Source organism: Dryobates pubescens, chromosome 25, assembly GCF_014839835.1.
Source record: "Dryobates pubescens isolate bDryPub1 chromosome 25, bDryPub1.pri, whole genome shotgun sequence".
Classification (NCBI taxonomy): domain Eukaryota; kingdom Metazoa; phylum Chordata; class Aves; order Piciformes; family Picidae; genus Dryobates; species Dryobates pubescens.
The window spans coordinates 9,908,219-9,930,811 of record NC_071636.1 but is presented as its reverse complement, the minus strand read 5'-3'; the positions used below and the strand labels follow the sequence as shown (position 1 = coordinate 9,930,811).

Below are 22,593 nucleotides of genomic sequence, written 5' to 3'. Positions count from 1 at the left end.
GCAGTATCATAAATACAAACCAATACTTAAAAGCAGTCCCCAAATCCTGCCCAATAAATCACATGAACAAAAGAACCTCCAGACTTCACACTACAAAATGCAGTGCCACAAACCAACACCAAAATTACCTGCAGCAGAATGTGGAGTTGACTCAGGCTAACTTGCAATGCTCAGAATCAGAGCAGAAGCACCTGGCTCTCTCCAGGCAGCCCTGCACTCTGCCATGCTGTCAGAAGAAGCAGCCCACAACAGTAATTTTCTGAACTGAGCACAAATGATCAGCATCAAGCATGGACTGTCTGGGGGACCTCAAATCCCTCTGTCTGCTACATCACCACAGAATTGTGACCCTGAGTCCCAGTGCTGTTCCTCCCTTTCCCATTCATGGAGCTCAGTTTCATTCAGCCTTGAACAACACTTTGACTTCAATCAACTTGTCTTGCACACAGAATTTTCTAGAGGTTTCTGACTTCTCTATCATTTGTCTGCACAGCAATTAGGTATTATCACACCACCAAGAATACAATAATTGAGTCACTGAGCATTCTCATTTTCCTGCATTGTTGTTTTTGTTTGGTTCACAGGATTTCTCTCCTGTTGAGGCTGAGAAGCATATACAGGAAGCCTCATATTAATAACTCTTTTCTACAGGCAGGAACATAAGCAAAGAAACCCCAAACTTCTCTATATGGCAGAGACCTTTAAAAATCTGGAAGCCAGCTGAACCCATGTCTCCTCAGCATTTTAAAACTCTCCAAGTAATCCATTCAATAGCATTGTCAGATCTGAGGGATGCTGGGAGAGGAAATTATACATACTGTTGTGCTGCATAGAAAATGACATACAACTCGATCCAAAGGAAAAATTAATGCCAGCCAGCTGAGATAGCCTTATTGATCCATTCTCATTTCCTGCAAAGGTGGGACTGAATGTGATTGTAGTGAAGGAAAGGAAAACAGAAGCTAGAGGCTAAAGTGCAGGGGTTGTAGAAATAACTGGGGCTTAAAAAGGCACTGTTAAATTGAGCCATTTTGAACTCTTTATGTTCTTTGCATCTTCTGGCCAATTTAAGATCAATGAACAACAGTTCATCTTTTTCTTGGGTTTTTTTTGGTTTTTATTTGCTTTTGTTTTGTGATGGGCAGACAACAAAAAAAGCCAATTCTTAACAGGTAAGATGAATCGATACTCATTGATAGTCACAGCTCAACACACCGTGTGACACGGGCAATTTATAAGCAGGGATGCAGGCTCCTGAGTTCAGCTGGTATAAATATAGTGCAATGACACAAAATTTAGTCAAATTATATCCACCATGATTCTAAAGGAAGGAATGCTATCCTCGTTTAAACAACTGTAACCTGCCATGATGGAAATTGTAGGCATAGAAGTGATCTCAGTTACTGCTTCTCCCTTCACATCAAAAGGTTCTAACTCTGGTGTCTCCCACAGAGCACTCAGTCTGTAACTGAACTCTAAGAGTTCTTGACTTCATGGTATTACTCATGGCTTCACAGCTGATTTAAGTTGTTCCAGTTAGTACCACTAATAGCAATAGCATAGATTTACATCAAATAAATTTCCTTCAACTCTCAGTGTTTACGCAATGTGCCTCATAATTAAATTATCTGAGATAACACCTGAAAAGTTTGATACATAGATTAGCTGTTTGTTTGTGATATGCAAATCAGGAAATGGATGTGTTTATATAGCCTGAGGTTTTATCTTCTGGAAAGCTCCTCAGTGCCTACTGCCCCTCTGCTTCATTCAAGACTGAAAGATTAACAGGAGCGAGAAGTCTGCATTTCCATGACCTTGAAGTTACAGAACTTTATGTGTGAAGTCACAGACTGTGCAGGGATGCAAACTCTATTTATTTAGCTCTACATTTTAATGGCATTACAAGGACTTCATTACAACGAAATACCTTCAAGAATCTTTACCTTAGGGAATGGCACACATAAATGTGTATATAAACCAAACATTGCTTTGGGAGCAAAATTTCTTCAATCACCCGCGTTTTAATGGAAAGTAAGTTAACTAGCATCCATAAAAATGTCGAAATCTGGTTTTGGCTGAGTCACAGCTCTGCGTCTGGGAAGTCCATTCACTTCTGCAGCAGAACTGTCAATACACTGAGTTCGGAATGTAAAGAAAGGTATACACAAACCAAGCACTTCCTACTGAAATAATTTACCACTGAGCAAAGGGTATGTGTGGAACTGTTCTGCCTAATGAGAAGTCAAGGAGAATCTTGGCTGCACTTTACTGCTGGGTTTGTCTGGGTACTCCACACAAAAACTCTGAACTTGGAGTAACCAGCAGTTCACGGGATGCTATTACACAAGGAAAAGATGCAGTTTACATCAGTATAAAGGCAGGACAAGTAGAGACAGATCATACCTTTTATGAGCCCTTTTGATACAGGCAGGAAGAAAGGACAAACTTCTGAGGATGTGAGGTGTGAAGTGGTAACAACCACCTTTGAGAAATGCCTGAGAGCTGACCAAGCTTCCATTTACTTCTACACAGTTATCAATGGAGTAGAGAGTCTGATGAATGAAGCCTGAGAGACCAACTGAATATGCAGTATTACTGTTATTTTAAAGAGGAAATGCACATGGATGAGGATGTTTTTGTGGCTTCCCACAGTGACAAATATCTTTCTGTGTAAATACAGTCTACAACTCTCAGAATAGGCTCCTGACACTGCCTTTATGCTTTGGCACTTTAAATAACTGGATTGCATGCAAATAACAGTCAGAGATAAACTAATTCAGAGAGAGTTTATCCTGCCGTGGAGGACTATTCGTTTCCATACACAGGGACCCAGATGGTCTTGCATAAATATTAAACCACTGATTCCCCATCTTCATCCCATGAAGGAGTTCTCCTTTAATATTCATGTGACTTACAGGCATCAAACAATGAACTTATACACGGGTCTTCTATCTAGCTCTACCCTAAAGCAAAATTTAATAGCATTAAAAATCTGTATTATCCATTTAAAGCACGAAAAGAAATCTCTTGCTGCATTGCCTAAAACACAGTCCTGTGTTGAACACAAGCAGAGAGACTTCTTCAGTGTATGCTACCAATCTGAAACGATTCTGGGTTCTTTTTTAATCTAGTCAGAAGGTAAAATCAATACAGTTGGCTGCATTTGCTCATGACAGGACAGAAATTTGAGGAAAATGTGGGAAGTTGAGCAACCTTGTACACCTTCACTGGCAAGTTCTCAGGTTATTCGTGATTCATTGAGGAGGTTTTCAAAAGCAGCTTAGCAGGTGATTAATTAAGCTCCTTTAAAAGCACTTTTACTAATTGATCCTGCAACAAGTAGCATGAAATAAAAAATGCCAGAATAGAGCACAACTCAGTAGATTTCCTCTACTGGAAGACTAAATCTCTGGAGTAGGTGTTTCCTGTCAGCAGACAGTGGGATATATTTTCTAGTTTGGCTTAAGAAATATTTTAATTTTCTTATTTAACTCTCCTGCTTGATGAATTTTACAAACCCCGGTTTCTGTAGCTGCAATATTTTGCAGCTGTTGTGATTTAAGTGATCAAGAGACCTGAAGGGAGGACTGAAAGAGCATCCATCTTTCTCCATCTGCACCAGATAGTCTAATAAATGACATTACCTCTTTACAAATCATGTCTCAATTATTGCTGGACAGAAAAATAACATATAAAGTTAATCTCATACTTTGAGTGAGACATAGAGACTCTTCTACAGTGTGAATGAAACATGTATAGAGTGAATGTTTGCACCAAGTGCCATACTTAAGAGCTTGGTAGTGAGAGGACTAAATATGTCTGACTAGGGTCTAATTTTGATGCATTCCCCCCACCAGTACTTAACTAAAATTCTGGTATGTGAGAGTTAAAAAGCAATGGAATTATTTAGAACTATATTTTTTCTAACTTTCCTGGTTCATTTTTCTCTCTAAATACCTTGAAGGGTGAAATGTCCTCCAAAATTACTCAGACTGATTAACTTTTGAGCTCAGGGGAAAAAAAAATATACTTATCACAATTTATACAACTTTTTTTTTCCTGGGAAAAAATTATTATATTTATTCTCAGCCCAGTAGTTTTGGTATCTCTTGCTCCTTTTATTTCACTGCAGTTCTCTGAAGCAGCTTTACTGTGTTGCTGTCTCTTATACACACTATTTAGCCCAGTAGTTAGGCACACAGAATATGGATTGCACTAGACCCCTCTCTTTTGACTGTGTGATGAATTTCCATTGATTTTTCCAGCAACTGTAACCTACCACTTGCTCCAAGGACCCAAGGCCTGTAAGGCTCTCTTAAAATCCCAGGTTTAGATCTTACTGACAATATCAATTCTTTAATCTCTTTCATTTCCAAATACTGTAGCAACAACTGCACTAACCTTTTGAAGACCCCCTTTTGCTTTTGATCTTGCTACTATTTCATAATGGAATCAGGCACAGGGCAATAAAAGATACATGATCTTTCTTGCCTCATGAGTTTGGAATGGCTCGTGTGAGACATGCTGTACTCTGTGAGTCACAGACAACCTTTATGTTATATTCAAACCAAGGAAAAGTTCACTGCTTTCATCCCCAGAAGACTGACAAGGAGTCCATCAGACCAATGGCAGAGGCTCAATGAGATCTTAATCCAGTACAATATCTTTGAGTAGCTCTTTCTTTCCACTCCTCCCTCCACCCTTCCCCCCCTACCCTTTTTTTTTGGTCACCTTTAAAAATTCTGAATGAGAGGTTTTAACTTTTGATGTGAGCAGTTTTGCTTCACGCTTAAATCAACAAAATCTACTTTACCCTCTAGAGGATTATGAAACACACTTGCTGATAAACACTGAGATCTAATTTCTGTGCACAATAACGTGCTGTTGCTTTACAGTGTGCAGCTGAGATAAAGAACATGGGCCAACTTCTCAGCAGATACAGTATCACCCTCTCTCTTCTCAGTGTGACTCTTGTTTCTGAGCAGGAGAATTGCCAGGTAATCAGCTCAGCAAGAGATTAATGCCCAAATGAAGAAAGCACCCTGGCTGGATATGCAGTGTTAGCTAACAGAAAACTGAAAATTCCCTTTATCTACTAACATCCTGCTAGCAAAGCCAATTTGCACCGGTGTCCCATCCGACTGGATTCTGTTAACACAGTATATTTTGGCTCCAGCCAAGTGTTATCACAAGGTACAGAAATGAGATAAACACAAAAAGCTTTTCAGAGAGCAAGGTTTAAAGATTTCATTGTCTGAACCCTTTGCATAACCCAGAGTGCCTAGTGGTACATCTGTTGGGAATAAAGAGTCTCACCTTGTATGACTGCTGTCTACAACTACCTGAAGGGAGGTTGTAGCCAGGAAAGGGTTGGTCACTTCTCCCAGGCAACCAGCACCAGAGCAAGAGGACACAGTCTCAAGCTGTGCCAGGGGAGGATTAGTCTGGATGTTAGGAAGAAATTCTTCACAGAAAGAGTGATTGGCTATTGGAAGGGCTGCCCAGGGAGGTGGTGGAGTCACCATCACTGGAGGTGTTTAGGAAGAGACTGGATGAGGCACTTGGTGCTATGGTTTAGTTGATTAGATGGTGTTGGGTGATAGCTTGGACTTGATGATCTTGAAGCTCTCTTCCAACCTGGTTAATTCTATTCTGTTCTATTTATACAACACTAAATTCATTTAATCCTCCAGTTCTTAAAGGAACCCTTGCAGACAGATGAATTTTGTTTTAGAACAGAAGTAAATCTTGAACCTTCTATGTAAGCGCAAAGGCGTTAGACCCTGATAAGAGATAATTAAAACAAATTTGATTCTCTGAGACATGGAATACTGAGAAGTTGATTAATTCTTTCAAGTAACGAACAAGATGTCAAGTCTATCAGTAGGCAGATGTCTGTCATTTGATAGTGGAAGGCACCTGACCACAAAATCCTTCCTTATGCATGTTCTCAAGTCTTAGACGACAGATGCCCAAGTATGTATGCTCTGTTCAACTCCATAGGTAATGAGCACAATTATTTCCCTCTCAGATCTGGCATGTAGCACAGACTTTCTGCTGACTTAACAGACTTTGGATGAGGAAATTGCTGGCCATGACCTCATTTGATAGGAGCAGCAGTTTTATTCTTCAAAGGGGAAGAATATATTGAAGACTAGGACTTCCAGGAAATAATACTCATCTAATTATCTGCTGCAAACCACTGAACACTGTTCAAAGAAAAGACTGCCAGAATTTCACCATCAAGATTATGCACAGGAGAGGCAAAATTCACAAGTGAGATGGATCTGTCTAGTTCTTCTCCCACATCCTGAGTCCTGACATTGACTAATGGTAGCATGAGCAGCTCCTCTATTAATTGTACTCGGTCCTGTTCTAGGCAGCTGGCAGCTCTGTTTCTCTCTCTCTCATGAGGTTCAGCAGGACTTCCAAAATAAATGCTCAGTTCCTACTTCACCTGTCAGCTTGGAAAAAGTTCTCAGCATGTACCTAAAACCCACAGAGAACAAAATGTCTGCCTAGAAGCACCTGAGATGTTGGGAGACTCCAGTGAAATGTCTTTGCTTGCCTCAGAACAGGAATTTAATCCTAGGTTGTTCACTCACAGAAGGAGGCCCTAACTGCCAAGTCTCAGTGCTCCCACTGTCCCAGCTTTGCTTTGCAGAAGTGTTTGTATTTTCACCAAGCCAGAGGATGAGAAGGACACTGCTTCAACAAATTGCATGTGTGAGCCTTGCAAAGACAAGTAACACGTATGACTTCAAGTGGAGGCAAGCACCCCACAACTGGTGCTACAACACTGATCAGAGCAAGCAGATTTTAACCCAAGACATTTTTCCATGTGAAAGTCTAAACTTCTTATTTATTTTTTTAAACCTATTATTTTCTGTTTCTTCCCTGAAACCACAGGTTTTTACACTATTAGGGAAACAGCCAGCAAAATTAGTATCGGCCTCAATCTACTAAGGAGCAGGAAACTCAGGCTTTAGCAGAAGGTGCTCAAGGCCTTCTAAAGGCACTCTACAGCTTGCAAGTTGAAGCCATGTAATGGCAATTCGAAATGGGAAGGTAAATCTGCTTGGCTCTGTGCTACCAGCTGGTAGCCTGGAGGGAACCATGCATGACAGAAACGCAGGATTTAAAGTCCTAGGGAGATTTTTTTTGGTTGTTTTTTTAAAAGTGGCAGCATCCCTTCCTCTGCTAAGTTTGCAAGAACTGAAATTGTGTGCTGTGCACACAGCATTAGATGAGGACATGTCTTTAGCAAGCAGTCCTGAACAGCTGTAAAATGGGGAGGTAGGGCAGAGAGCACTCCTGTGCGAGTCTGTTGTACGTTCTCCCTGACTGCATATGGATCAGAGGGAGCAACATGCTGAAACAGTTTCTTACCATAGCCAATGGAACAATTCCAACAAGATCCTTCTGGCAGATGAAGATTTCAGACAAGGTTATGTCTGTTGTCCCCTTCCGAGGGTATTCCACCTGCCAGGTGATGGGCTGGGTTCCAGAAAGGCTGCTGAAACTGGCGATTTCAAAGTTCATCTGCACGACCTCATTGAATAAACTGTTACTTCTGGAAAGAGGAAAACAGGGCAAGGGAAGAGCTATTACTTTTGATGAAGAAGGCAAATGAAGTGAAAAATATTAGCTAATGGAAAATGCAGCTATTTATATGCAGATACAACACAAGGCCTTTTCCAATCTACAACTTCTTCAGAGCATACAAACAGGAATTATTCAAAATGGGTCAGCTGCTTTTACTATGAATGCTACGTAGAAGGATAAAATCAAGAATCTTGTATCTGATGAAAGCAAAACAGACTTATTCCATTACATATTTTTTATGATTTTGCAAGTATGGTGCAAGATGGATTTGACCTTGGTCAACCCAAGTTAAGTCCAGTTCTCATGGAGACTGAGCAACCCAGAAAACAAAATCAGAGTTTGTTGTATATATCCACCACCAAAAACCACATAAATCCTTAACAATGAAACCCTGTAACTGAAGTTCATATATGCAGCATGGAAGGCATGAAAAAAATAACATGACTAAATAGTAAAATGACAATATTAGTCTAAACTTCAATGTGTGTTCTGGAAATTACCCCCCCCACCCCCGTGGCTGGAAACAGATTGAAAGAACAAAGCTATGGCAGGTAAAGTGCAGTATAAAGTCAAGAGGATTGGGTAATTTGAATAACAAATATAAAAAGGCATGCTGAAATTCTTTCCCTCACATTAAATTTCTGTAACTACATCAGAAATACAAAGAATAGATGAAAGAAACCTTCTGGACTGTCTGCTAGCTTAATTTAAAAAAGAAAAAAAGAAGAAAAAAAAGAAGTACAAATTATTTGCATTAGTAATTACACATTAACTTCTCTGGAACTTCCAAAATGTCTTTCCACAGTGTAAAGTCTTAATATGTCACAGAATATTACTTCAGCTAAACCCCTCTCTATTATATTCCAAAAGTCATGGCAGTCTGGGGAAGTCCCCACAGACTGGGAAAGGGGAAACATTACCCCCATTTTCAAAAAGGGTAAGAAGGAGGAACCAGGGAACTACAGGCCAGTCAGTCTCACCTCTGTGCCCGGAAAGATCATGGAGCAGATCCTCCTGGAGGCACTACTGACTCAGAAGAATAGTGAAGAGGTGATTTGGAACGGTCAGCATGGCTTCGCCAAGGGCAAATCCTGCCTGACCAACCTGGTGGCCTTCTATGAACAGGTGACAAAATTGACAGATGAGGGGCAAGTAACTGATGTCGTTTACCTGGACCTGAACAAAGCCTTCAACACTGTCCCGCACCACAGCCTGGTCTCCAAGCTGGTGACACACGGGTTTGATGGGTGGACCACTAGATGGATAAAGAACTGGCTTGATGTCCGCACCCAAAGAGTGGCTGTCAATGGGTCCATGTCCCAGTGGAGGCCAGGGACAAGCAGAGTCCCTCAGGGATCAGTCTTGTTCCCTGGGACCAGTCTTGTTCAACATCTTTGTAGGTGCCATGGACAGTGGCATTGAGTGCACCCTCAGCAAGTTTGCTGATGACGCCAAGCTGTGTGGTGCAGCAGACATGCTGGAGGGAAGGGATGCCATCCAGAGGGACCTTGACAGGCTGGAGAGGTGGGCACAAGCCAGCCTCATGTGGTTCAACAAGACCAAGTGCAGGGTCCTGCATCTGGGTCAAGGCAATCCCAGGCACAAATACAGGCTGGGCAGTGACTGGTGGGAAAGCAGCCCTGAGGAGAGAGACTTGGGGGTGCTGGTGGACAAGAAGCTCAACATCAGCTCTCAGTGTGCACTTGCAGCCCAGAAAGCCAATCAGATCCTAGGCTGCATCAAGAGAAGTGTGGCCAGCAGGTCAAGGGAGGTGATTCTCCCCCTCTACTCAGCTCTGGTGAGACCCCACCTGGAGTACTGCATCCAGTTCTGGAGCCCCTATTACAAGAGGGATATGGATGTGCTGGAACGTGTCCAGAGAAGGGCCACAAGGATGATCAGAGGGCTGGAGCACCTCTCCTATGAGGACAGACTGAAGGAGTTGGGGCTGTTCAGTCTGGAGAAGAGAAGGCTCTGAGGTGACCTCACTGTGGACATCCAGTATCTGAAGGGGGCCTACAAGAAGGCTGGGGAGGGACTTCTCAGGATGTCAGATAGTGATAGGACTAGGGGGAATGGAATGAAGCTGGAGGTAGGGAGATTCAGGCTGGACGTGAGGAGGAAGTTCTTCACCATAAGAGTGGTGAAGCCCTGGAATGGGTTGTCCAGGGAGGTGGTTGGGGCGCCGTCCCTGGAGGTGTTTAAGACCAGGCTGGACGAGGCTCCGGCCAGCCTGATCTAGTGTGGGGTGTCCCTGCTCCTGGCAGGGGGGTTGGAACTAGATGATCCTTGTGGTCCCTTCCAACCCTGACTGATACTATGATACTACTATGATAATACTTTCAAAATGAAGGAAAGACAGGCATCTTCCTAGCTTCACTAACCCAGCCCCAGCTTCATCACCTTTTTGGATATGTTCTTCACATAACAGCTTCAATTTTTCCTCTTTCTTTTCTTTTCTTTCTTTTCTCTCTTTTTTTTTTTTTTTTAAATGTACAATACATGAAGGCCCATTTCTGAGAAAATCCATCAAGAACTGATGATTTGCAAAGCACTAAAGCACTTACATTCTCATGTGCTAGACTTTCTTTTCACCTCCGAACTGAAACCACCACTTCTTATTACTTAAGTCGTTTTCTGTGCTTTACTTTGCATGATTACTTTGAAAGCAAATGCGTACCCCCTGATAATTATTATTTTGATTATGGGTTTTCATTTGGATGGCTTGCTCTTGAAAAGTCCTAATACAGCCTAATGCTTTCAATTTATTTCCTTGCTGTTTTCTTGCCGTGTCAAAAGCGAGACATTGTAACACTGCTGCAACAGCGCTCTATTTCCTCCATGCATTTAAAGGGTGATTTTGTGTAGTAATGGGGTAGACGGATGGGTTTAGCAATTCATAACTCAAGACTAGTTTACTCCCATTTGAAGAGTTCCTACTAAATAAATCTCATGGCTTGTAAATACCAGGCACCAGTGATAACTGTAGTTTACACACTTCTGGGACACCACAAAATGAATATGTACGGGATTGAACTTTGCAATATAGTTGAAAGCGTGATTATATGCAAAGATACCTGAATCACCTAAGCTACAGCATTCATTTAGCTGTTAAAGGCACCATTATGCCTCAGATTAATGACACCTGAAATGCCATTATTTTCACCATTTCTAGATCTGATGCTTAGTAACTGACAGGGAAAAAAAAGTTTTCCGTGTGATTGACTATCTCAGTGCTTCCACTTACGCTAAAGAGAGAATAAATTTGTGCACACATCAAGCTGTTCTAAGAGACAATATATGTCAGGAAAGTTTTCCCGATCAAGAAGTCTATACTTCTTTAAACAACCTCTCAGTAGATGTGAAATGTGTAACTTCACTAGAACAGCCTCACAACTTTACAGGCAGGATCAGAGAGCTCTAGGTGGGAAGCAGTAAGTGGGACAAAGCTCATGGAACAGGTTGCCCAGGGAGGTGGTGGAAGCCCCATTCCTGGAGGTTTTTAAGGCCAGGCTGGATATGGTTCTGAGCAACCTGATCTAGTGTGAGGTGTCTCTGCCCATGGCAGGGGGGTTGGATGATCCTTGAGGTCCCTTCCAACCCTAACAACTCTATGATTCCATGACTTCCAGCCAGCCCACTAATTCTTGATGCATTGACTTAGGTGAGGGCTGATCACCTCCTTTTGGCTCCCAGTTCTTGATTCACAACATCTAATTTCCCTTGATCCTTTCACACCATTTCTAAGAGTTGCCTAGTATTCTGCTCCTGAGCTGTCCAGACTGTTTACCTGCAGTGCACACTTGAGCCTTGCTTTGAGCTACCTAGGGGAAATACCCAGAACAAAATCTTTGAGCCTCCAGTTTCTATGTAGCACTTCATAGCACTCTGAACTGCAGTGTGAACAGACCACAGCCTGCTGTACCTGGCTATACCTGTATATCCACAGACTCTTGTAACAATGTCCCGTGACTGAAATCGGGCAGTATGAGGTAACCACATCTTTTCCACATGACTCTTGAAATCACCTGCAGCATGAACTTTAGTTCAGGCTGGCTACTACAGCTGGCATACACACATGCAGACCCATTTGGGAAGTCCTCCAGGTACCATGATGCAGGCAGAGATCAGGCAGCTGTCAGTGTAGACATACATTTTTTAAGTTACCATCTGTCAGAATTCCTATTCCACATCTCATACACATGTCGCTAACATGTCAAGGGATCCTTCTTTTATTCCAGCCTAAAAATACACAGAGGACTTTACCACATCTTTTGGATTTTATATTTCAAGTCCATGATACTCAGTTGTGGGGACTGAAGAAAACAAGGTAACTGTTTTTGACTTGGATCATTGCAATCAGTGTCAACTTTCTGTCATCTCTTGTGCAAACACACCCCCCCATTTGGAGAATTACATGGCAAACTACACAACTAATGTAAAATGCACTTGACTGCCCTTGCCCCAGCTGCACCCCTGGCAATATTATCTTCACCGAAGCCACAAACAGCCTGTATCTCTATGAAGCACTAAAGTCCATAAACAAGCCTGACATAAACTCACTTCCTTCCTCCAAAATGTAGAATTATCAGAATCATTTTTCCACCACTGACAGTTACATCTGCCACTGTGTGATCTTCAAGGATTAAATTGAGGGAGTTGCTGTCTGCTCTCTATTTATACACCATCTGTTGCAGTGGGGTTTAAGGTTCATCCACTCCTAAATCTCTTCTCTGTCCCACTCTAGACAGAGCTATCTCATATTTGCCTGTGACAACTGAAGGAGATGCTACGTGACACACACAAGCTCGTATGAAAGACCGGGACAGGGTCAGGAACTGATCTGTGCTTTTCCAAATCGCTTGCTAACCACTCGACCATCATCCTGCTCTCAATGGAAATGGGAACCATAGCACTTCTGTAGCCTTCAATGGTCTTCGGTGTACACATCTTAAACTTCAACATAGTATAGTATCAGTCAGGGTTGGAAGGGACCACAAGGATCATCTAGTTCCAACCCCGCTGCCATGGGCAGGGACACCCCACACTAGATCAGGCTGGCCAGAGCCTCGTCCAGCCTGGTCTTCAACACCTCCAGGGACGGTGCCCCAACCACCTCCCTGGACAACCCATTCCAGGGCCTCACCACTCTCATGGTGAAGAACTTCCTCCTCACGTCCAGCCTGAATCCCCCCACCTCCAGCTTACTTTGGATAACTGATGAGCTGAGAAAGAAATCACTGCTATCACCATTTGCAAAACTGCCTCAAAAACATCTGCTTAATTTGGTTTTCTAGTTCTCACCAAGCACTTGGTAACACTCATTGAGCCAATTATCTTCTTGACCCATGACAAAGACAGGTTGCTTCTTCCCAAGGCTTCAAGCTCTAGTGGTGGAACAACACAGGAATGGTACACCACAATACTTCTGCAATATTCTGTAAAGCCAGGCTCAAATATTTCTTCTGTAAAATATGTGACACAAAAATGTTGACAAATACATGTGGTAGAAGATAAAAGTTTTTATTGGCACTTTCTCAGGTTGACCTGCACAATTATTTCAATGCCTGCACTTGTGAGTAATGCACCCATCTCCCTCCACAGCGATAAAGCCTTTATACAGTATCACACTCTCATCAGTTTCCTCCTTCTCTCTTCATACAGAAGAAACAGAGAGATGATCAACAGCTGGGAAAGCATCCACTTGAAAAAAATACGCCTTCAGAGATGTGTAATGGCTGAGAAAAAAACTCCTCATGAAGCACATTTAATGTTCAGAGCTTGTTCACTGACTGAAACAGCAGTTCCTTAATATCTAACATTTAGAACTGCTCAGCAGCCGGAACAGCAAGTAATTATAAAACTTTTCTAAAGTACACAGCACGTAGTGATTACAAATGAGGCTTCATGAAGGCAGGGCTTCTAAGGAATCGCTCAAGGGTAGATATATGAGTCTAATTTGATTGGATTGAGAGCTCCCCTGGGCCAGTTCACTCCTTGGATTTATTTTAATTTATAAGTATGCTAATCATTCAGGGCTAGGGTGGACCATGTGCTGCACCGGGGAGTAAGGACTTCCTTTGATCTGCTAAGCAGCCACTCCGGCTCTGGGTCTGAGCACGTGGGCACGGTGAGGAGCACTCAACCCAGTTACTCCTTAGCTGGAGCAGATGGGCAATGATTAGGTGCTACTTATTGGTTACAACAGCTGACCCAGCAAGTTAGTGATGGAGTTAGTAATTTAGTACTGGCATTGGCTAGCAGCAAATTACTGCCCCAGGAGAATGAGGAGGAACTGTACTGCAGAGCTGTGTGAATGCTTCTGAGAAGCACAGCTTTAGGAAAAGAAGGTGGAACAGGAATATTCTGTTAATGGAAATGTAATAAAAAATGTATAAAAGGCAAAATAAAAGTGGCAGAGGGAGAAACTGCCATGGAATTCACCAGCTCTTGCCTACTGTGTGGACAGAACACATACTCTCAGTATCAGTTAGTGTTAATTTAACCAAGATTCTTGATTTTACAATATTTTTGAGTACAAATATTAAGCACTCTTTTGCAACTATTTATTGATCAGTTAAATCTTCTGTGTCCTGAAGGACATTTACCCTTGGAAGGAGATTTTTTGGTTTCTTAAGATACCCAGGACTGGCTGTATCAAGAGCCATACTCAAACCTCCCTTCAACACAGGGATTTAAAACATGGTTTCAAGTCCATGGGTAGACTCACAATGCAGATAATTCCACAGATGCTAGAATGCAAACCACATTCTGTTTCTCTGCAGAGATCTAGTATGAGGTGGAACGATGCTAAACTTGCCAATGCTGAAAGAGTTTGCCCTGGCCACAAGTGGCCAGGGCTCAGCTGATACCAGAAACAGTGACCTACAGGCCCTGTGCTGCAAAGGCTTTCACAGGGTGCAGTGGGAGAAGGCAGACAGATAATTACCAAGAAAAGCAGTGCAGAGATCTCAGCTGATGTAAGATCCATAAACAAACGGAAATCTTTGTCAAATGCCTGTCTACATGTGTGGACCAGGAGTCTCTGATGAGAGATTTTAAAGCACTGGGTTATTGCTCTGAGTAATAGAGCAGTTTCGACTCTTAAATGAGTGAATCTCAGGACTGCTACAGGCAAAATCAATAATTTCGATTTATTACAGTGGCTCTCAAAAGAGAAATTTTAAAAAGCCTTGATTAAAAACATTTTTTAGCCATCCTTTATTCCAACAGATTTTTACTGAAAGTGCCTAGGGATCCGAGAATGCTTCGACCTGCTGAAAATTTAGCAACTCTTTTCCTTTTTAATGCCATCCAGTTTGACAGTGACATCTTAATGCAAGCTCAGCACCTACTAAATGACATAAAAAATTGAAAAGGGTACAAACCCCATTATCCTTCAGTTATACTGCACATCTCACTTGGATGAATTGAGGTATGTTACTGCCATGCACAAGCTCTCATCAGAAGCCAACGGTCAAACCGGACTGCAGAGCAACCTGTACTTCAGGCCACTTAGATGTACACACCAATGACTCTTCCCATCTTGGAAAATATTACAATAGGATCCAGGACATATGTTCCTCCATTCCTGCTATTTTCATTTTCTTGCTCCTCCTTTACCTTTTCCTAACCACAGAATCACAGAAACAACCAGGTTGGAAGAGACCTCCAAGATCATCAAGTCCAACCGATCACCCAATCCTATTTAATCAAACAGGCCATGGCACTAAGTGCTTCGTTCAGTCTTCAGCACCTCCAGGGACATCGACCCCACCACCTCCCTGGGCAGCCCATTCCAATGGTTAATCATTTTTTCTGTGAAGAACTCCTTTCTAAGATCAAGCCCTAAACTTCCTCCTGTGCAGCTTGAGCCACATACGATCTTCAGTGGACACATCCCAGGATCAGCATGAACCACAGCAATTTAAGAAAAATGAACAATACACAAAGATTAGAAGCTGATCTGAAAAGTGTGAGTGATGATGACTTCAAAGATGATGAAATTATGTGGGCAGGTTCTTTATACATCAATTCACTTCCATAGCCAGCACTTGGTGCACAAAGAGTGGATCATTAGCAGCTCAGGTTGCTTTGAACCAGTCTCCTATGAGCTAAATGCTGTAACATCCACCACTGGGACCTTGAACCATCCATTTCCCTTCTGAAACACTTGATCATATGGAGTACAAGAGCTTAATAGAAGTTTCTTTCAGCAGGTCTTTAATAAGACCTGTTATAAATTTAATCCCTTTGACCAACTGTAAAGAGGATGCAGTAACTAAGGAGAAATGCCAACTACTAGAGACAAAATGCAGTTGAAAGTTCTTATTTTGCAATATTAGCCTAACTGGCATCTTTAAAATGTAAAAACCAGTAGAGGATCAAGAAAAAGATGATCTATCTTGGCAATCAACAAATAGGGAAGGACATAATTTCACGGAAAACTAACACATTGAAAGTATTATGAAGATCTTCAAAGGAAAATATCCAAGGTATAACCTAGCAAACTCTTGAGCAACATAATATACATGTATATCTTCAGAGAGATGATATAACGCTGTACTTGATGTCTCCATACAGACCAGATGAGGGTTAGATTAGTTAATAAGGTTTCTTAGCTTTCTTGTCATAAACTGTGATATAAAACATAGTTTTTTGATTAAGCTATTGGACTGAGACAGGAAATCTCATTTCACTTCCCAGCTCTTCCACAGCATCCTTTAATGACCTCAGGCAAGACATGAAGATAGTGATCCTTACAGCTACAATAAAATCAATAGGAATTACGCATCGTGGAGCTTTAAAAAAAACTCTGGTGTCTGTCTGCTACTTTAGGCACCTGAATATGGTACCTTTACCTTGCTGTTCTAGAGTCCCAGGATCCTGGGTGTATTCAACCACATGTCACACAGGAAAGAGTTAGAAGGCCACTCATGGTTCAACTGCTGCATTAGGCTGAGAGCTCCCACTTTTGAAGGAAATTCTTAGTTGACACCATATGAAATGCCTGGATAGCATAAGGGAAAGAGAGCACCTTTCTGTGCCTTTATTTCCCAGATGAACAAGGTAAAAAACATATTTTCTTCTAGTGTCAATAAAAATGTTACAAATGTGTGGTGTCTGTCTGACTGCTCTTACAAGCCTTGCCCACAGACACTAGCCTCAGTGACGTTAACTGCTATTCTAGAACAAACAGCAAAAGTCATGTTGCTAACTGGAGTATGGAAAACCAGAAATGGTTCTCTCCTGGACAGGCAGAAAGCTGAATGCAGTAGCCCCTAAAGGAGGGAGACCTGACTGGGGATCACAGTAACTCGCCAATTTCTTCCTTCCATGGCAGAGAATTTTTTAGAATCACTAATCACCAATACATGCTGTAGTCAAGATAGCAGGCTCATCAGTCTTCTCTGATGCTACATCACATTCAAGCACAAGGTAGAGGAGATTGATTTTTTCCCTTTTCCCAGAGGAAGCAGACATGCGACCCTCTGCCTCAGACTGCTGCCATTGTATATAGGCAATGTGCAAATCCCACCTATCATCTTCCACCTTTATTTCATTTTCCATTCAGTTTGGGCAAGATATTAGCCTGCTAATGTCTTCATTATAATTTCAGATAACAAAATACATAGGCAGATCGGTCAAGAAACGAGCTTTCAGAGTGATTCATCATCTCCTCTTGCCTCCAAGAAGGACATTGTCTACTTAGTATTCATTCAGCACTGGAATCTTTCCATAATCACAGTAAGTAAGCAGTATTTTCCTCTTCTGGAGACAGCAAACATGTAAGCACCAAAAATCTTCCAAAAGACATTACTAAAAAGGACACCCTGAGCAGAGATTTTCAGAGAGATTTGCTGCAAACCAAGGGCTTTCAAATGGAGAAACCAAGTCAGAAACATTCTGATCATCTGCATTAGGTTATATGGTTCTTTCAGCCTCCTGAAAGCAGGGAGATCAAATACACAAACCCATGTTTAATCTTCTCTTCTAATTGTTTACTTCAATAGTTTGGGAGCATCCAGTGAAACATATTCAGAGCAGCACCTTTGAAAAAGCAGCCTATGTAACAGCTTTTTCTAACTAACAACGTTTTCCATGAGTGTTTTATTCCATTTATAAGCAGCAGTATGCCTGGAATTGACACTGTTCTCTGGTACTCTGTTCACTAAATCCCATTATGAGTTGGGCAGACTCAGTCTCCACTTCTGCCTGTCATTCATACCAAGACTTACTTGCAGAAATTAAACTGCAACATGACTCAAGAGACAGGTCATCGATGTTGTTATGAGCATGCTGTCCCAGGTGCCAAACTGGTATTACCCAGGAGGCATATAGAAAAATCAACTGAGGCATGCACCATTTGCAATGAGTTTTTGAAAATATAATCAAAATGGCACAGAGATACAGAAGTGTCTGGTTACTGGAGTAGCCCCAAACAGGCTATCCCTTCCAGTGAAGATGTGTCAGTTGCTGTTGACATGACCAGCAGATTTCTGTACTAACTGGTTACTAACACTGGACTGTGCCAGACATTTGTGGTCTGTTATGCCCTCAAATGACACATTGATCAAAGAAAGGGATTCAGCTTAACTGCTGATTGCTATTCATAACATCCCTCCAGGTACTGCTCATGTAGATGTAAGTGTATCAGGCATTTGCACCTGTTTTGAAACAAACTGAAGATGAAACTGCATTATGAATCAGTTGGCAAGACAAATCACATTTATATGTAGCTGCATATGTAAATCAGTTGTATGTTATGCACACCTAATTTACAAGTCAGGTGTCTTCAGATTCCAGTTCCTATAGTCTTCACTGTGTTTATTTTACTGCTCTGTTAGCATATCTGCTTTTGGGCTATGCTTGAAATTCCAAAGGTGTTTGTGCATAAAGATCTCCATTACTTGTCAACAGGGTAACTGCACTTGCCTGTTGGAAAAGCACCGAGAAAGTTAACCATTCACCAGGCATGCAAAGCTGATAAAATATCTGCAATTCATAGAGGCTGTGGATGTAAAGAAAGCACACTAAAGGGAAAAAAAAAATAAAGAAGGCAAGTGTTGAATAGTATGGTGAAAAAAATGAAGAAAATACCCCAAGGGTGAACTAAAGTAGTTTTTCAAACTTGCTGGCCATGAACAAAGTTCATGGGGTAACAAAAAGTCAAGCCTGTGGATGACAGCTCCATGCTCTTTTCTGGATTCCATTTAGGCACATTTGCAGCTTTTCAAGTTCAAGTGCACAAAGAAAGTAAGGAGATTTTTCAGATCAGAACCAACAATCAACAGCTGGTTGGTGCAGGAGATCTCCAATTTAGCTGAAGAGCTTTTCCAGGTGTCTGGGAAGCTGCCTGAATGGAGAGTAAAAGATCTTGAAATGAGCTGCATCCTTTGAGAAATAAGCTCAACAGCTGCAATTCCATCAAAAAGCAAACTCCGTTTTGTGGAGTCCCTCGGACCAGAAGCTCCAGGGAATTGAATAATACTGTGTACAATCTAGAGTTAGAGAACATCATGTGGGGAAGATGAAGAAGTAGTTTTATTTCTAGAAAGTCAATATAGTTTTGCAAGCTTCACTAAGGAGCAGTCTCCAGCAGGAATATATTCCTTTTCCTTAATCATAAGTCGTATCTCCTGTCTCAAATTGCATTATTTCCCTTACTAGTATTTGTACAACATATGATATACTCTTTTAACCCTACTCTTTTCATGTAAAGGCTCTTCAATGTTCTATGATGATCACATGGTCTTTACTATGCCAAAGTGAAATACAATTAGGGTAAAGAAGAAACTCAAACTAGCCTAAGAAAAAGAGAGCCTGAGCAGTGAACAGTGGATAAAAATATTGAGCTCAGCTGAAACTCCATGTAAATGGGAATGACATGGGTAAAAACTGACAGCAGAGTCAGGTATAGCGGTCAAAGTCAGATCTACTGATTACTTGCAGGCATGCTTACAGTTTAGGACACTGCCCTGGAGAATTGTCAACACTGGTCCACTCTGAATACATACATCCAAAAAGTTATAGAATCATAGAATTGTTTCAGTTGGAAAAGACCTTTAAGATCATTGAGTCCAACCTTCAAACTAAAACCACCATGGCCATTAAACCATGTCCTGAAGTGCCATGTCCACGCCTTTCTTGGATGCCTCCAGGGATGGTGATTCCACCACCTGCCTGGGAAACTATTCCAATTCTCATCACAATAGAATAAAATGTTTTGTTGTATCACAATCTCTGTAAACTGCAGCTATGAGATATGATCGTGCAAGGTCAGATTTGCAAAGGAGCACTTTCCCCATCTCTTGGCATAGCTCTTCTGCAGTGTCTTGACACTTTATAAAGCTGTGACAAGCACTGTAAAATCAAGGCTGTGTGTGGAGAAGAGTGAAGGAGAGGAGGGCAGGGTGAGTTTTGAAAGCACTGCTCACGTTTAAGCCTTCTACCCCATAGTTCACTATTTTGCTATTGTCAGGCTGGACTTTACAGGATGGCCATGAAAAAAAAAAAAAAAAAAAAGCAGGGAAAATACTAATTTAATAGCCCTCAATGGACATTATGCATGCAGTTTACCAAAGCTGTCCTCAAAAGATAATGAAAGGAAAAAAAGACCAGGTGCCTGAAAAGTGTAGGATAAGGAGCACACTAACATTAATCAAAGAACTTGACTGAGATGGGGAAAAGAGTGCAGCAAGCATCTTCCACCAACATCCAAACATCCCATCATAGAAACAATCTGGATTAGATAGCAACAAAAATGGAAGAGTTAGCTTTTTTCTCTCTTTTTCCTTCCCTTGAAGGGGTAAAGGGGGAGAGGAAGCTGCAGAAGCCATCTTAGACTCCTTTTTGAGTTCACAGTAGAAAATCCTAAAATGTCAGCAGTGGTTGCTGGGATGTTTTATTACACGTTCCCTTCTTCTTCCCTTTCCCGCCCCCCCCCCCCTTTCTTTTGCCCTTCCCCTTCTCTCTGCATGTTGAAAACGAAGATGTATGATGGAGCTATGGCTAGTGAACATGCTGCAGAAATTAAGACAAAAATGTGACCAACTTCTTCCATCTGCAGTTGCAAACCAGCTCTTACTCAAATTGACAAAAATCATGGACCCCAGAGCTTTCAGCATCTGTAGTTCTAGAATTCTGATGTGCAAACCTTTATTTTACAGTTCATAAAGCAAAGCTTATCAATGTCGCTTTCCTAATACCCTCCATAAGCTCACTCTCATTGTAAATTTAAAAAGCAGCTTACTAAAAGCAGAAGCAACATAAATATTGGAGGTAGATCCATTACATTTCAGGATACAGTTACCTGGTGGCTAACACCAGTAGTTCACTTCTCCTGTTCAAGGATAATAAAAGGCAAAATGTCCCCATGACATTCAATGGCAGAAATGTCACTGCTGAAGTGCCTATGATGTGCAATTAACATTTTTAAGGAGTCATTTAAAAGGATACTGTCAAGGCTGATAGATTTGAGATTACACCAACTACCTATGTTTGGATTTCTGCATAATTCAGCATCTTCCCAGCAAGTTCACCCTTTCACTTCTGGCTATTTATCTTTTTCTTTATGCCCACTGTATTGAGGGCACCACATGTATTTACCACAGACTTCTCCCCCATTGCGACATGGCAATGTTAAAGTCCCACTGCAACTTGAGGGAAGCAAAATGTTAAAAAAAGGACACACATTTTTGGACATTACCATCCAAAAAAAGTCCCCCCCCTTTTTTTTTTTTAACATGCTGCCTTCCTCAAGCAAGTTGCAATTTTCACAATAAAACATTTTGCTTAGAAGTAAAAAAATAAACTAAAATTGTGGGCCAAAGCAGTTCAGTGTTAGAGTAGAATTAACAAAACAGCAAAGTCATTCTGTATTAGTAATGAAGACATCACCAGCAGGATGGAGACTTCAGGTCTAGACTCAGTGTGTTTGTGTGGAAAAGAAGTCCTGGATCCTGGTTTCTTGGCAGTTTTATCTGACTCTTCTGCTTAATAGAATAAAAAGCAGGAAAATACAGAAGATATCTACTATAGTAGGAAAACTGTCTTTAAGCAAAATGTTCATCAAAGTTTCTAGGTGATGCCAGCTACTTTTAAAAGATTTCATTGGGTGACAACTGCATATTTGTATTTGCAGCTAGAATGTTTCTTCTAAGAGCTGATAGCAGGCATCAGTTTTCAGGCCGAGTGCAGATGTTCCTGTCTGACTGTCAGGCACATGAAGAGCAATGTGTCCTCAATATTTCAAGAAGACAAATGAAGGAGACATGATCCTAATGTTAAATGGCCTGTGAGAAAAGCAAGTGCCTACTCAACTGACAAAACACTTAGAGATAAACTCCAAGAGCAACTCTGAAGTGATGACTCTGACATCTCTGGTTCTGTCCAAATCTGGTCTTTCCCTGCAGCCCCTCAATTAGAAAACAGCTATGTGTAATTTGTTGGGAAGTCTCAGTATCAAATTTGCCAAATCAGACCCCATTTCAAAGCAAGAGGACACAATGGATTTGGATGAGGCTTTTGAGGGATGTCATGCTTTATAGAGGTTATTTTCTATTGCTAGGAAAAAAAAATCTCATCTTAACCTGAACCCAGGAAGAGCACAGGAGTGCTAGAGGGAACCATTAGTTGCATGATATCAGAACAGTCTTTAAACAACAGCAAACTTATTTTTATTGTGGAAAGTAATAAACAAGAGTCTAGCAGAGAATCTCTCTATGCACCATATAGTTATCCATTTGTCTTACAGCCCAAAGCAAAGATTTAAATGCCCATTACTGCCTTTTTATACCCTTCTTTCTATGCCTTTCTGCACCAGCTGAATCAAAAGGGGGTTCTGTGTAATTATATAAATGACATTTAGGGGACACTGTCAAAGAAGGGAAAAAAGATTCCCAACAAGCCTTCTCTTACTGAAACCTTCAATGATATTAGTCCCTGCCCCTGCTCTTTGCTGATTTTCAACACTTTGCTGGATCAGCC

The 22,593-nt window shown here is 41.4% G+C and overlaps 1 protein-coding gene across 1 annotated transcript in view; it reads right to left on the bottom strand.

Moving 5' to 3' along the window:
* The window catches only part of TMEM132C (transmembrane protein 132C), a 220,752-nt gene that overhangs the window by 50,524 nt on the left and 147,635 nt on the right, over positions 1–22,593 (bottom strand). The window contains exon 4 of the mRNA XM_054173119.1: positions 7,390–7,573. Coding sequence (XP_054029094.1) covers positions 7,390–7,573 — 184 coding nt within the window. The remainder of the gene's footprint in view (positions 1–7,389; positions 7,574–22,593) is intronic.